The sequence below is a fragment of the Bombina bombina genome, chromosome 4 (genome assembly GCF_027579735.1).
Source record: "Bombina bombina isolate aBomBom1 chromosome 4, aBomBom1.pri, whole genome shotgun sequence".
NCBI lineage: Eukaryota > Metazoa > Chordata > Amphibia > Anura > Bombinatoridae > Bombina > Bombina bombina.
In genome coordinates, this window is record NC_069502.1 from 554,613,467 (window position 1) to 554,629,688 (window position 16,222).

The 16,222-nt window shown below is 41.6% G+C and overlaps 1 protein-coding gene across 2 annotated transcripts in view; it reads right to left on the reverse strand.

Moving 5' to 3' along the window:
• The window catches only part of SNX14 (sorting nexin 14), a 517,711-nt gene that overhangs the window by 281,280 nt on the left and 220,209 nt on the right, over positions 1 to 16,222 (reverse strand). For both annotated transcript variants that reach the window (XM_053710493.1, XM_053710492.1), the window contains exon 15: positions 15,749 to 15,807. In XM_053710493.1, the coding sequence (XP_053566468.1) occupies positions 15,749 to 15,807 (59 nt within the window). The remainder of the gene's footprint in view (positions 1 to 15,748; positions 15,808 to 16,222) is intronic.

Here is a 16,222-nt window from a genome sequence, read left to right on the forward strand (position 1 = left end):
GGAATGCTGCTGTGGACTCTTCCCATATTAAGATGGAAACAGGTATTAGATTTACGTAAAGAGGGAGTACCCTCTAATGCATCAGTCCTACATAGCTTGCGCTTTTAAGATGGACTGTAGAAAAATATAAATGGCACCTTTTTATCCCCAATGGCTGGGGCACTCACCACCTCCTATCACCCAGGCCCCACAGAGAAACCACTTCTTCTCCTGTAAACCACACGGTCAGTAAAGAGGAAATCAATGAGACCACACCCGGTCACATGGTGTGCCATGCAGGACCGCTCCTGCTCCTGGAATAAACGCGCCAAATCTAACAGGCTGCGCAGTTATCCAAAAACGAAAGTAAAACCTGAATGTTCCAACATCTGCCTGAGTCTCATCTCACACATGTCGCAGCATAAAAAATAATAAAGCAAATTATGTATAAATCCCCCCTGTTCAATAATCCCCTTCCAGAGATATTAACCTTTGATTACATACAGATAAAGGAGTCACACTGTGACCCTGTCTTCTTACGTTATCATAGGAGTATAAATGAAACGATCTTACCGGAATCACCGCCGTGGAACAGACACACAGCCTCTCAAGTTTGACAGTCTTGTAGCATCGCACTTGGCATGGACTTGAGTGATAGAAGCAGACAGTGAAACTCGTCAACACTGATTGTTTAGGAGCTGTTAATACGAGGCTCCCTGCATCTCCAGACCCTAACATTCGTCAATGCACTCACTGAGAGGCTGACAAGACTACAAAACTCAAGTCCCATACCGAAGAGTACTACCCTCCATAAGAGACTACTCCGAATCTTCCAACACTTCTCTGCTATCCTCCTGTGACGAAAGGCAAAGAATGACTGGGGGATGAGGGGAGTGGGGGAGGTATTTAAGCCTTTGACTGGGGTGTCTTATCCTCCTCCTGGTGGCCAGATTCTGTAGTCCCACAAGGAATGAAGCTGTGGACTCTCCTCATATTAAAATGGAAAGTGTATTAATAGAACAGTGTTGTTTATGCAAAACTGGGGAATGGGTAATAAAGGGATTATCTATCTTTTTAAACAACAACAATTCTGGAGTAGACTGTCCCTTCAAGTTCCTCCACACCAAACCCATCAAACCATGTCTTCATGGACCTCACTTTGTGCAAAGGGGTGAAGTCATACTGGAACAAGAGACTTCCCTAAACTGTTGCCACAAGGTTGGAAGCACCCAATTTTGTAAAATGTCTTTATATCCTATAGCATTAAGATGATCTATTACTAAAAACCCAAAATCTGAAAAAAAGTCCCAGACCATTATCTCTCCTCCACCAAACTTTACAGTAGGCACTATGCATTCCAGATGGTAGCATTCTCCTGGCAAAGCCAGATTCCTCCATCAGACTGGCATATAGCAAAACGTGATTCATCTAGAGAACACGGTTCCACTGCTCCAGAGTCCAGTGGGATTGTGTGTTTACACCACTCCAGTTGAGGCTTTGCATTGTGCATGTTGACATAAGGATTGTAAGCAGCTACACGGCCATGGAAACCGATTGCAGCATAATTCTTGTGCTGATGTTGCTTCCAGAGACAGTTTGGAAATATGTAGTGAATGATGCAACAGATATGCTATATTTACATGTTAAACATTTCAGCACTTGGCAGCCCCGGTCTAAGTTTGCATGGTCTATCACTTCGTAGCGGAGTGGTTGTTGCTCATAGAAGCTTACACTTCACAATAATAGCACTTACAGTTGACCTGGGCAGATCTAGTAGGGCAAAAATTTAATGAATTGACTTCGGCAAAGCTGGGCCATCCTATGAAAGTACAGGGAATTTTAGAGAAAGAAACGTGCCCAAAGTATTTAAGAATTGTTAGCATTTTTGCTATCACTCAATTTAAACCGAAATAAAGCTTCTTTTTTTTTTTTACCTATCAAAACTATATGTTTTAGAAGAAAATCCATTTTGGTAAATTTCATGACATTGTGTTGCCGCCAAACGCTATCATATTTAAAAAAAAGTTTTTCACAAACATTAGCGGCTAGATTTAGAGTTTTGTCGGTAACGACCCGCGTATCTAACGCTGGCTTTTTTCTGGCCGCACCTTTACAATAACTCTGGTATTGAGAGTCCACAGAATGGCTGCGTTAGGCTCCAAAAAAGGAGCGTAGAGCATATTTAACGCAACTGCAACTCTCGATACCAGAGTTGCGTACGGACGCGGCCAGCCTAAAAAACGTGCTCGTGAACGATTCCCCCATAGGAAACAATGGGGCTGTTTGAGCTGAAAAAAAACCTAACACCTGCAAAAAAGCCGCATTCAGCTCCTAACGCAGCCCCATTGTTTGCTATGGGGAAACACTTCCTACGCCTGCACCTAACACTCTAACATGTACCCCGAGTCTAAACACCCCTAACCTTACACTTATTAACCCCTATTCTGCCGCCCCCGCTATCGCTGACTCCTGTATATTATTTTTAACCCCTAATCTGCCGCTCCGTAAACCGTCGCTACTTACATTATCCCTATGTACCCCTAATCTGCTGCCCCTAACACCGTAGACCCCTATATTATATTTATTAACCCCTAATCTGCCCCCCACAACGTCGCCTCCACCTGCCTACAATTATTAACCCCTAATCTGCCGACCGGACCGCTATCATTATAAAGTTATTAACCCCTAATCCGCCTCACTAACCCTATAATAAATAGTATTAACCCCTAATCTGCCCTCCCTAACATCGCCGACACCTAACTTCAATTATTAACCCCTAATCTGCCGACTGGAGCTCACCGCTATTCTAATAAATGTATTAACCCCTAAAGCTAAGTCTAACCCTAACACTAACACCCCCCTAAATTAAATATAATTTTAATCTAACGAAATTAATTAACTCTTATTAAATAAATTATTCCTATTTAAAGCTAAATACTTACCTGTAAAATAAATCCTAATATAGCTACAATATAAATTATATTTATATTATAGCTATTTTAGGATTATTATTTATTTTACAGGTAACTTTGTATTTATTTTAACCAGGTACAATAGCTATTAAATAGTTAAGAACTATTTAATAGCTAAAATAGTTAAAATAATTACAAATTTACCTGTAAAATAAATCCTAACCTAAGTTACAATTAAACCTAACACTACACTATCAATAAATTAATTAAACAAAATACCTACAATTACACCTAACACTACACTATCAATAAATAAATTAAATACAATTCCTACAAATAAATACAATGAAATAAACTAACTAAAGTACAAAAAATAAAAAAGAACTAAGTTACAAAAAATAAAAAAATATTTACAAACATAAGAAATATATTACAACAATTTTAAACTAATTACACCTACTCTAAGCCCCCTAATAAAATAACAAAGCCCCCCAAAATAAAAAAATGCCCTACCCTATTCTAAATTACTAAAGTTCAAAGCTCTTTTACCTTACCAGCCCTGAACAGGGCCCTTTGCGGGGCATGCCCCAAGAAGTTCAGCTCTTTTGCCTGTAAAAAAAAAAAACATACAATACCCCCCCCAACATTACAACCCACCACCCACATACCCCTAATCTAACCCAAACCACCCTTAAATAAACCTAACACTAAGCCCCTGAAGATCTCCCTACCTTGAGTCGTCTTCACCCAGCCGAGCCAAATTCTTCATCCAAGCGGAGCAAGAAGAGGTCCTCCATCCGGTAGAAGTCTTCATCCAAGCGGGGCAGAAGAGGTCTTCCATCCGATTGAAGTCTTCATCCAAGAGGCATCTTCTATCGTCATCCATCCGGAGCGGAGCGGCAGCATCCTGAAGACCTCCGACGCGGAACATCCATCCTGGCCGACAACTGAACGACGAATGACGGTTCCTTTAAATGACGTCATCCAAGATGGCGTCCCTCGAATTCCGATTGGCTGATCGGAACAGCCAATAGAATGCAAGCTCAATCTGATTGGATCAGCCAATCAGATTGAACTTGATTCTGATTGGCTGATTCCATCAGCCAATCAGAATATTCCTACCTTAATTCCGATTGGCTGATAGAATCCTATCAGCCAATCGGAATTCGAGGGACGCCATCTTGGATGACGTCATTTAAAGGAACCGTCACTTTAGTTAGTTTATTTCATTGTATTTATTTGTAGGAATTGTATTTAATTTATTTATTGATAGTGTAGTGTTAGGTTTAATTGTAGATAATTATAGGTATTTTATTTAATACATTTATTGATAGTGTAGTGTTAGGTTTAATTGTAACTTAGGTTAGGATTTATTTTACAGGTAAATTTGTAATTATTTTAGCTATTAAATAGTTCTTAACTATTTAATAGCTATTGTACCTGGTTAAAATAAATACAAAGTTACCTGTAAAATAAATATTAATCCTAAAATAGCTATAATATAAATATAATTTATATTGTAGCTATATTAGGATTTATTTTACAGGTAAGTATTTAGCTTTAAATAGGAATAAGTTATTTAATAAGAGTTAATTAATTTCGTTAGATTAAAATTATATTTAATTTAGGGGGGTGTTAGTGTTAGGGTTAGACTTAGCTTTAGGGGTTAATACATTTATTAGAATAGCGGTGAGCTCCAGTCGGCAGATTAGGGGTTAATAATTGAAGTTAGGTGTCGGCGATGTTAGGGAGGGCAGATTAGGGGTTAATACTATTTATTATAGGGTTAGTGAGGCGGATTAGGGGTTAATAACTTTATTATAGTAGCGGTGCGGTCCGCTCGGCAGATTAGGGGTTAATAAGTGTAGGCAGGTGGAGGCGACGCTAAGGGGGGCAGATTAGGGGTTAATAAATATAATATAGGGGTCGGCGGTGTTAGGGGCAGCAGATTAGGGGTACATAGCTATAATGTAGGTGGCGGCTCTTTGCGGTCGGCAGATTAGGGGTTAATTATTGTAGGTAGCTGGCTGCGACGTTGTGGGGGGCAGGTTAGGGGTTAATAAATATAATATAGGGGTCGGCGGTGTTAGGGGCAGCAGATTAGGGGTACATAAGTATAACGTAGGTGGCGGTCGGCAGATTAGGGGTTAAAAAAATTTAATCGAGTGTCGGCGATGTGGGGGGGGCTCGGTTTAGGGGTGCATAGGTAGTTTATGGGTGTTAGTGTACTTTAGAGCACAGTAGTTAAGAGCTTTATGAACCCGGCGTTAGCCCAGAAAGCTCTTAACTACTGACTTTTTTCTGCGGCTGGAGTTTTGTCGCTAGAATTCTAACGCTCACTTCAGACACGACTCTAAATACCGGAGTTAGAAGGATCCCATTGAAAAGATAGGATACGCAATTTACGTAAGGGGATCTGCGGTATGGAAAAGTTGCGGCTGAAAAGTGAGCGTTAGACCCTTTTTTGACTGACTCCAAATACCGGCGGTAGCCTAAAACCAGCGTTAGGAGCCTCTAACGCTGGTTTTCACGGCTACCGCCAAACTCCAAATCTAGGCCTAGGTTTGTTATTGAAATTATTTACATACCACTTATGCAGTCATAACACAAATGGTTGTAAAAGCTTCTCTGTGATCCCCTTTGTTCTGAAATAGCAGACATGCATGGCTTTGTCATTGCTTATTGATAAATAGAAAGCTGCTAATTGTAGCTGTGCACCACACTTCTGAAATTCTCAGCAGTGAAGTGGTTAATCAGATAGCTTGTAAGGTTAGTTTTAGCTGTAGTGTAGATATTACCTGACACTTCCCACCCCCTGATCCCTCCCAAAACAACTCTCTTGCCTCCCTTAACACCTCCCAACTGGTCACCACCATTTTAGGTACTGGCAAACAGTCTGCCAGTATTAAGATTTAGGGGTTTATTTGTTTTTGTTTTTAAATTATTTTCTGCAGTGTATGATCCCCCCCTTACCCTCACACTTCCCTCAACCATCCCAAACAGTTCTCTAACCCTCCCTCTCCCAGTGGTCTCTACATTTTTATCGATTTCTTTATTTATTAATAAAAAAAACATAATTTATGCTTACCTGATAAATTTATTTCTCTTGTAGTGTATCCAGTCCACGGATCATCCATTACTTGTGGGATATTCTCCTTCCCAACAGGAAGTTGCAAGAGGATCACCCACAGCAGAGCTGCTATATAGCTCCTCCCCTAACTGCCATATCCAGTCATTCGACCGAAACAAGCCGAGAAAGGAGAAACCATAGGGTGCAGTGTTGACTGAAGTTTAATTAAAATTTAGACCTGCCTTAAAAGGACAGGGCGGGCCGTGGACTGGATACACTACAAGAGAAATAAATTTATCAGGTAAGCATAAATTATGTTTTCTCTTGTTAAGTGTATCCAGTCCATGGATCATCCATTACTTGTGGGATACCAATACCAAAGCTAAAGTACACGGATGATGGGAGGGACAAGGCAGGATTAAGCGGAAGGAACCACTGCCTGTAGAACCTTTCTCCAAAAAACAGCCTCCGAAGAAGCAAAAGTATCAAATTTGTAAAATTTTGAAAAGGTATGAAGCGAAGACCAAGTTGCAGCCTTGCAAATCTGTTCAACAGAGGCCTCATTTTTAAAGGCCCAGGTGGAAGCCACAGCTCTAGTAGAATGAGCTGTAATTCTTTCAGGGGGCTGCTGTCCAGCAGTCTCATATGCTAAACGGATTATACTCCGAAGCCAAAAAGAAAGAGAGGTTGCCGAGGCCTTTTGACTTCTCCTCTGTCCAGAGTAAATAACAAACAGGTGAGATGTTTGGCGAAAATCTTTAGTAGCCTGCAAGTAAAACTTCAATGCACGGACTACGTCTAGATTATGCAAAAGACGTTCCTTCTTTGAAGAAGGATTAGGGCATAATGATGGAACAACAATCTCTTGATTGAAACCACCTTAGGTAAAAACCCAGGTTTTGTACGCAGAACTACTTTATCTGAATGAAAGATCAGATAAGGAGAATCACAATGTAAGGCAGATAACTCCGAGACTCTTCGAGCCGAGGAAATAGCCATCAGAAAAAGAACTTTCCATGATAGAAGTTTGATATCAATAGAATGAAGGGGTTCAAACGGAACCCCTTGAAGAACTTTAAGAACCAAGTTTAAGCTCCATGGGGGAGCAACAGGTTTAAACACAGGCTTAATTCTAACTAAAGCCTGACAAAATGCCTGAACGTCTGGAACTTCTGCCAGACGCTTGTGTAAAAGAATAGACAGAGCAGAAATCTGTCCCTTTAAAGAACTAGCTGATAGCCCTTTGTCCAAACCCTCTTGGAGGAAGGACAATATCCTAGGAATCCTAACCCTACTCCATGAGTAATTCTTGGATTCACACCAATGAAGATATTTACGCCAAATCTTGTGGTAAATTTTGCTGGTGACAGGCTTTCGTGCCTGTATTAAGGTATCAATTACTGACTCGGAGAAGCCACGCTTTGATAGGATCAAGCATTCAATCTCCATGCAGTCAGTCTCAGAGAAAGTAGATTCAGATGATTGAAAGGACCTTGTATTAGAAGGTCTTGTCTCAGAGGCAGAGTCCATGGTGGAAAGGATGACATGTCCACTAGGTCTGCATACCAGGTCCTGCATGGCCACGCAGGCGCTATCAATATCACTGATGCTCTCTCCTGTTTGATTTTGGCAATCAGACGAGGGAGCAGAGGAAACGGTGGAAACACATAGGCCAGGTTCAAGAACCAAGGCGCTGCTAGAGCATCTATCAGTGCCGCTTCTGGGTCCCTGGACCTGGATCCGTAACAAGGAAGCTTGGCGTTCTGGCGAGACGCCATGAGATCCAGTTCTGGTTTGCCCCAACGGAGAACCAAATGAGCAAACACCTCCGGATGGAGTTCCCACTCCCCCGGATGAAAAGTCTGATGACTTAGAAAATCCGCCTCCCAGTTCTCTACCCCTGAGATATGGACCGCTGATAGGTGGCAAGAGTGAGTCTATGCCCAGCGAATTATCTTGGAGACTTCTGACATCGCTAGGGAACTCCTGGTCCCCCCTTGATGGATGATGTAAGCCACAGTCGTGATGTTGTCCGACTGAAATCTGATGAACCTCAGTGTTGTTAACTGAGGCCAAGCTAGAAGAGCATTGAATATTGCTCTTAACTCCAGAATATTTATTGGGAGGAGTTTCTCCTCCTGAGTCCATGAACCCTGAGCCTTCAGGGAGTTCCAGACTGCACCCCAACCTAGAAGGCTGGCGTCTGTTGTTACAATGGTCCAATCTGGCCTGCGAAAGGTCATACCTTTGGACAGATGGACCCGAGATAACCACCAGAGAAGAGAATCTCTGGTTTCCTGATCCAGATTTAGTAGAGGGGACAAATCTGTGTAATCCCCATTCCACTGACTGAGCATGCATAATTGCAGCGGTCTGAGATGCAGGCGCGCAAATGGCACTATGTCCATCGCCGCTACCATTAAGCCGATTACTTCCATGCACTGAGCCACCGTGGGGCGCGGAATGGAGTGAAGAACACGGCAAGCATTTAGAAGTTTTGATAACCTGGACTCCGTCAGGTAAATTTTCATTTCTATAGAATCTATCAGAGTCCCTAGGAAGGAAACCCTTGTGAGAGGAGATAGAGAACTCTTTTCTTCGTTCACTTTCCACCCATGCGACCTCAGAAATGCCAGAACTATCTCTGTATGAGACTTGGCAATTTGAAAACTTGATGCCTGTATCAGGATGTCGTCTAGGTAAGGAGCCACCGCTATGCCTTGCGGTCTTAGAACCGCCAGAAGTGAGCTCAGAACCTTTGTAAAAATTCTTGGGGCTCTAGCCAACCCGAATGGAAGAGCTACAAACTGGTAATGCCTGTCTAGAAAGGCAAACCTCAGGAACCGATGATTCTTGTGGATCGGAATGTGAAGGTAGGCATCCTTTAAGTCCACTGTGGTCATGTACTGACCCTCTTGGATCATGGGTAAAATGGTTCGAATAGTTTCCATCTTGAATGATGGAACTCTGAGGAATTTGTTTAGGATCTTTAGATCCAAAATTGGTCTGAAGGTTCCCTCTTTTTTGGGAACCACAAACAGATTTGAATAAAACCCCTGTCCTTGTTCCGTCCGCGGAACTGGATGGATCACTCCCATTACAAGGAGGTCTTGCACGCAGCTTAGGAATGGCTCTTTCTTTATCTGGTTTGCAGATAAGCTTGAAAGGTGAAATCTCCCTTGTGGGGGAGAAGCTTTGAAGTCCAGAAGATATCCCTGAGATATGATCTCCAACGCCCAGGGATCCTGAACATCTCTTGCCCACGCCTGGGCGAAGAGAGAGAGTCTGCCCCCTACTAGATCCGTTGTCGGATAGGGGGCCGCTCCTTCATGCTGTCTTGGAGGCAGCAGCAGGCTTTCGGCCTGCTTGCCCTTGATCCAGGACTGGGTAGGTTTCCAGGCCTGCTTAGATTGAGGAAAAGTTCCCTCTTGTTTTGAAGTAGAGGGAGCTGATCCTGCACCTGCCTTGAAATTTCGAAAGGCACGAAAATTAGACTGTTTGGCCCTTGATTTGGCCCTGTCCTGAGGAAGGGTATGACCCTTACCTCCAGTAATGTCAGCAATAATTTCTTTCAAACCAGGCCTGAATAAGGTCTGCCCCTTGAAAGGAATGTTAAGTAATTTAGACTTTGAAGTCACATCAGCTGACCAGGATTTAAGCCATAGCACCCTACGCGCCTGGATGGCGAATCCGGAATTCTTAGCCGTTAGTTTAGTCAAATGAACAATGGCATCAGAAACAAATGAGTTAGCTAGCTTAAGTGTTCTAAGCTTGTCAATAATTTCAGTCAATGGAGCTGTATGGATGGCCTCTTCCAGGGCCTCAAACCAGAACGCCGCCGCAGCAGTGACAGGCGCAATGCATGAAAGGGCCTGTAAAATAAAAACCTTGTTGAATAAACATTTTCTTAAGGTAACCCTCTAATTTTTTATCCATTGGATCTGAAAAAGCACAACTGTCCTCAACCGGGATAGTGGTACGCTTTGCTAAAGTAGAAACTGCTCCCTCCACCTTAGGGACTGTCTGCCATAAGTCCCGTGTAGTGGCATCTATTGGAAACATTTTTCTAAATATAGGAGGTGGGGAAAAGGGCTCACCGGGTCTATCCCACTCCTTACTAATAATTTCTGTAAGCCTTTTAGGTATTGGAAAAACATCAGTACTCACCGGCACTGCATAGTATTTATCCAGCCTACACAATTTCTCTGGCACTGCAATTGTGTCACAGTCATTCAGAGCAGCTAATACCTCCCCAAGTAACACACGGAGGTTCTCAAGCTTAAATTTAAAATTAGAAATCTCTGAATCAGGTCTCCCCGATTCAGAGACGTCACCCACAGACTGAAGCTCTCCGTCCTCATGATCTGCATATTGTGACGCAGTATCAGACATGGCTCTTACAGCATCTACGCGCTCTGTATCTCGTCTAACCCCAGAGCTATCGCGCTTGCCTCTCAATTCAGGCAATCTGGCTAATACCTGTGACAGGGTATTATTCATGATTGCAGCCATGTCCTGCAAAGTAATCGCTATGGGCATCCCTGATGTACTTGGCGCCATATTAGCGTGCGTCCCTCGAGTGGGAGGCGAAGGGTCCGACACGTGGGGAGAGTTAGTCGGCATAACTTCCCCCTCGACAGACCCCTCTGGTGACAATTCTTTTATAGATAAAGACTGATCTTTACTGTTTAAGGTGAAATCAATACATTTAGTACACATTCTCCTATGGGGCTCCACCATGGCTTTTAAACATAATGAACAAGTAGTTTCCTCTGTGTCAGACATGTTTGTACAGACTAGCAATGAGACTAGCAAGCTTGGAAAACACTTTAAACAAAGTTAACAAGCAATATAAAAAACGTTACTGTGCCTTTAAGAGAAACAAATTTTGGCAAAATTTGAAATAACAGTGAAAAAAGGCAGTTACACTAACAAAGTTTTTACAGTGTATGTAACAAGTTAGCAGAGCATTGCACCCACTTGCAAATGGATGATTAACCCCTTAATACAAAAAACAGATTAACAAAACGAAAAATATGTTTTTTAAACAGTCATAACAACTGCCACAGCTCCTACTTTTGAAGCCTTTTGAGCCCATCAGAGATGTCCTATAGCATGCAGGGAACTGCTGAGGGAAGCTGAATGTCACAGTTTGTAATTTTAACTGCACCAACTGTAACTTTTATACTATAACAGTGGAAAGCCTCTGTTTCTAGGCAAAAATAAAGCCAGTCATGTGGAAAAAAACTAGGCCCCAATAAGTTTTATCACCAAAGCATATATAAAAACAATTAAACATGCCAGCAAACGTTTTATATTACACTTTTATAAGAGTATGTATCTCTGTTAATAAGCCTGATACCAGTCCCTATTAAATCACTGCATTTAGGCTTAACTTACATTAATCCGGTATCAGCAGCATTTTTCTAGCCAGTTCCATCCCTAGAAATATGTTTACTGCACATACCTTATTGCAGGAAAACCTGCACGCCATTCCCTCTCTGAAGTTACCTCACTCCTCAGAATATGTGAGAACGGCAATGGATCTTAGTTACTTCTGCTAAGATCATAGAAATCACAGGCAGATTCTTCTTCTAATGCTGCCTTTGATAAAACAGTACACTCCGGTACCATTTAAAAATAACAAACTTTTGATTGAAGTTAAGAAACTAACTATAATACACCACTCTCCTCTTACTACGTCCATCTTTGTTGAGAGTTGCAAGAGAATGACTGGATATGGCAGTTAGGGGAGGAGCTATATAGCAGCTCTGCTGTGGGTGATCCTCTTGCAACTTCCTGTTGGGAAGGAGAATATCCCACAAGTAATGGATGATCCGTGGACTGGATAAACTTAACAAGAGAAAATAGCTTTTCTGTAGTGTAGCAACTTACCCTCACCACCTCCCCCTCCAAGACATCAATATTATAGGGCCCTCCTATCCCCTCTTATAAGCCCCTTTGCAGAGTAGCCCTCCCTCTCACCTAATCATTTATTTTCTGTAGCATAGGGAACCCTCCCCTTCATCCCCTCCCTCCCCTGATGCACTCCCACCTCCCTCCTTCCGCTCAACACCACCAACGGCATCACCACAGGCCAATACTGTCTCAGCGATCTTCCCTCATATGGTAAATGAAGACCAATCAGTTCCTTACCATATGTAGGCGGACACCTTCTGCCTCTGGCTGCAGTCTTCTTGACAAAGCAGACTGAAGGTACCGGAGCATGAGCCAGAAGGTTGGACATAGGTACTACGTCAACAGGGTACACTAAGCTAAGTACCCTGTGACGTAATACCTACATACAATAGGCTTAAGGGGTTAAAATCATTGAGCTCTTCAGTATTTCACTGCCAATGTTTGCCTATGCAGATTTCATGGCTATATTTAAGTTAACAATACAATGTTAAAAAGCAAATGCCGTTATTCAGGTATAGGTTTTTTGCTTACCACTAAATACCAAGTGATGTTAAGACCAAAACAGAACAAACACTTCTTGCTGAAGTCCCAAGTTCCCAGCTATTCCAAGTAGCACAACACTATAAGTCCACCAGCAAATACTAATACATTATTGCAATTAGATTTTTATTACATTGCATGTAATATGTCAAAGCCACCTTAAATATTAGACATGACCAGCCTAAAATGTAAACTTAATGCAGATATCTAAAAAGCTATGGTCACTCTATTAGAAAATTGCACATGTATTTTAAACTTGCTTACTGATAGTATAAAAGAGTGTATTTGATACTAGACATATACAACTCTTGAGTTTCTAGTATTTTAAAAGTCAAAAGACCTCAAAGACATCTACATTTGTAATCAGAAATGAAATGATTATTTACAAAACAAGGGCATAAAGCTGAAAACAGTAAAGACATATTGAAGCCAAGCATTTGCTTAGTGCATATTAAAAAGTGATGGTAAATCCTAGGGTTTCTGAAATGCTAGGATTTACCATTGGAACAAATAAAGGGGATTTCCCGCACAGCTATTTGCTAAGAGGTGGAAACGTAACCTCTCAGCCAAAGAGAGTTCTGCCGTGGGCGGCCTGAGCAGCTCAGTGCAGTGAACGCTGCAAACAAATAAAGGAGCTTTCAGCATGAAGTATTTTATACTTCACGACTAAAAGTCCCCTTTATTTGTTCCAATGGTAAATCCTAGTGTTTCAGAAACGCTAGGATTTACCATCACTTTAAGTCATTTTCACTTGTATTTTTCATTTCATAAGAATAAAAAAGCAAACAACTTTTTTCAATTAAAATATTGTTTCATGGGGGGCGGAGCCAACAGCCGGGGTAGCCAGACGTACATCTATTGAGCTCCTAGGCCTAAACTAAAAAAAAAAGTTTTTATTCTCAGCAAAGATTGATCTAATTTTGCATATGGACAACTACTAATTAGTCCTTAACCGAAGGATATTCTGCCTGAGATAGCCTATGTGTCTAACTCGGTGATTCACAATTTCTACTGGAGGAAGTTATCTGGGCCTACTCTCCCTGCTACTGACTCTAGTCGTAACCTGGGGCTCTTTGCAATATGGAGGAGAATCAAGAGCTTTTATATACCCTGTTACAGGACCTGGCCCAGCAGATGGCAAGCTGCTTCTTTATCAGTCACGCTACAATTGACGCTGAGGGGAATGTCCAGCAACGCCCTACCTAGCAAGAGGCCTGGAGACACGCGGACAGAGCTGTCTTGGGAATGTCCGCTCATGATGCTTCACCCACCCCCTCTGTTGAGCATTTGCGGTGAAGACGTGGGAGGTATATAGTTAACTTGCTTTGACCCGTTCCTCTTTGATTACACTACAACTGCAGTGAACATCCCTACAGTGTCGGACTGGTCCCCGCAGAGCGTGGAAGAGCGACAGCCTCCTGACCCCAAACCGTACCTCATAGCTTGTGAGGAGCATAGTTTACTTCTAGCTGTGCCGGTAGCTCTCACAGGGGAACCAACTGATCCTTCAGGGGGTGGTCGGAGTGTCCATGTCCTCTCTACACCTGTCTTAGCGGCATCTCCCCTCAGTGTGAGCCGCAGAGAAGTCACAAGATGGGACACAACAGAACTTCTAATAGCGCTTTCCAGGCGATCATCAGTTGAAACAATATTAGAGGCTACGGTAATCTTGGCCATGTTCCCATCAGCACATTTATGTCAAAGTTTTTTTGTCTCAAACTCCGACTGGGCATAGGTTGACTTTCCTACCCCTCACAGACACATGCTCAGTCGATTGCCCTTTATCTATCTAAGATCTCTTTTGGGGAGTAGAGCTACTATCAGCTTGGTTATCTGTGTGTACGCTACACCTTAGTTCTATATTGGAAGCTGTAAGCGAAGTATACTGGACTTGAGCCTGGACCCCTTTTGAAAATTGACAGTATCCTTGATGACTATAAAGTCTGATAACTGGGACATATTAATATAGTTTACACTTACATCTTTGTTATTAGGTTGTTTGTACCTTTTCTTATATATTTCAGTACTTGCCCCTTCCTTCCTATTAGTTTGCCTTCATCAGCTGTACTTTATTTTTTCCCAGCCAACCTTATAGACGATAGGGTCCAAATAATGCCTCTTCTTTATTTACACAAAGAACATTAAGATACTTCAGTATACAAAGGATCAGTTACACTGACTAACTTTAGTATCTATTTTTACCTGGGTAAATATTCATTTGGTTATTTGGTTTATAATTATTGTTTTAGTGTTCTCACCTTTACCAGTATATAATATCATTCTTTTGCAAGGACCCCCTATAATTTTAACCCTATCTCTACACGCTGAATACCCACAATAACTGTTTCTAGATCCTCCATATTATATACATTTATTTCACAATTCAGATCAGTTGGCCCAACGACTGAGCTCTGTTAGTTCATGTTATCTGATGCTCCGGGTTACATCTTATTTGTTTTATATTTTTAATGGAGATTAAGTTGAATATTTTATAAGCCAAGCGTCTCTCTCTACCATATTTGACACTTGGGTATATGTAATATAAGTTTCCATATGCTCTATATAAGATCTTATTGTTGTAAGGGGTTTTGAGAAATACCTAACACAGTGCTATACGATTTATTTTGTGGATGGTATGGGTGAGTGTATATCTATCAACTGATAATTTATAGTGAAGATGATTTCTGTCTAAAAGAGGTTAATATGAATCTGATGTCTAATGACACTTCTACTTGACTTAATTTTTAGTTAGCTATTTAAGTCTCAGATTAGTCAAAGGGAACCTTGTTTTATACTTTGTTTATATGCTCCCTATCATGCTGTCAGTGGCCGGGGCAGTATGGTTCCTCACTTATTGTGAAGTTCCCATTGGGAAGTGCTATAGAAGATGAACTTATGAGAAATTGTTTATATCCTAGATAAATGATCCTCTGACCATCTTCATGTAACGATGTTGACCTGCTTTATACACTAGTGCACTTATACTCTACTATCCAAGTCACAGTGGTATCATATATGTTTCTGAAACACGCATGTAACTTGGATATTCGAAACCTTCATAGACTGCCAATCCACATCTAGTCCCCTCTAAGCACCTGAGAGAGCATCACTTGTCCCAGCAGGGTTGTGCAACTAGCTCTGCTGATTGGATCAGTAACAGTTTCCACTTGAGATGAGCAGTGCCCTCCAAGCAGTACTTCTATGTGTTTAAACTACGTATGGGTATTGAAAACGGATGAAGGGTCGACAGTCTTAAAATTACATGTAACAAATCAGAGCATGTATTTTTTCCCCACTATAATGGCCCTTTAAAAGCATAAGCTCATACCTGTTAAATTTTGAACTTCGTGTTGGAGATTCTGCACCTTCAAGCAGTTGCCTAAAATACTAGTAAGAATAAAAATGTATTATTATAGCAAAACATCATAGAACACATGTAATACAGGTTAAAAAGCTCTTTCTTTAATGTGCATGTTATTATGGGAGATATTAAAGCAACATTTTCTTTGATGCATATAAAATAGAGTATTCAAAAAACATAAATTATGACTTACCAGGTCATTTCCTTTCCTTCTGTATGGGAAAGAGTCCACAGCTGCATTCCTTACTTGTGGGAAATACTGAACCTGGCCACCACGAGGAGGCAAAGACAACCCAGCCAAAGGCATAAATACTTCCCCAACTTCCTCATAACCCCCAGTCATTCTGCCGAGCGAACAAGGAACAGTAGGAGAAACAGGGTGAAAAAGGTGCAGAAAGAAAACATTTAAATTTAGGGCCGCCCATCGGAGAACACAGGCGG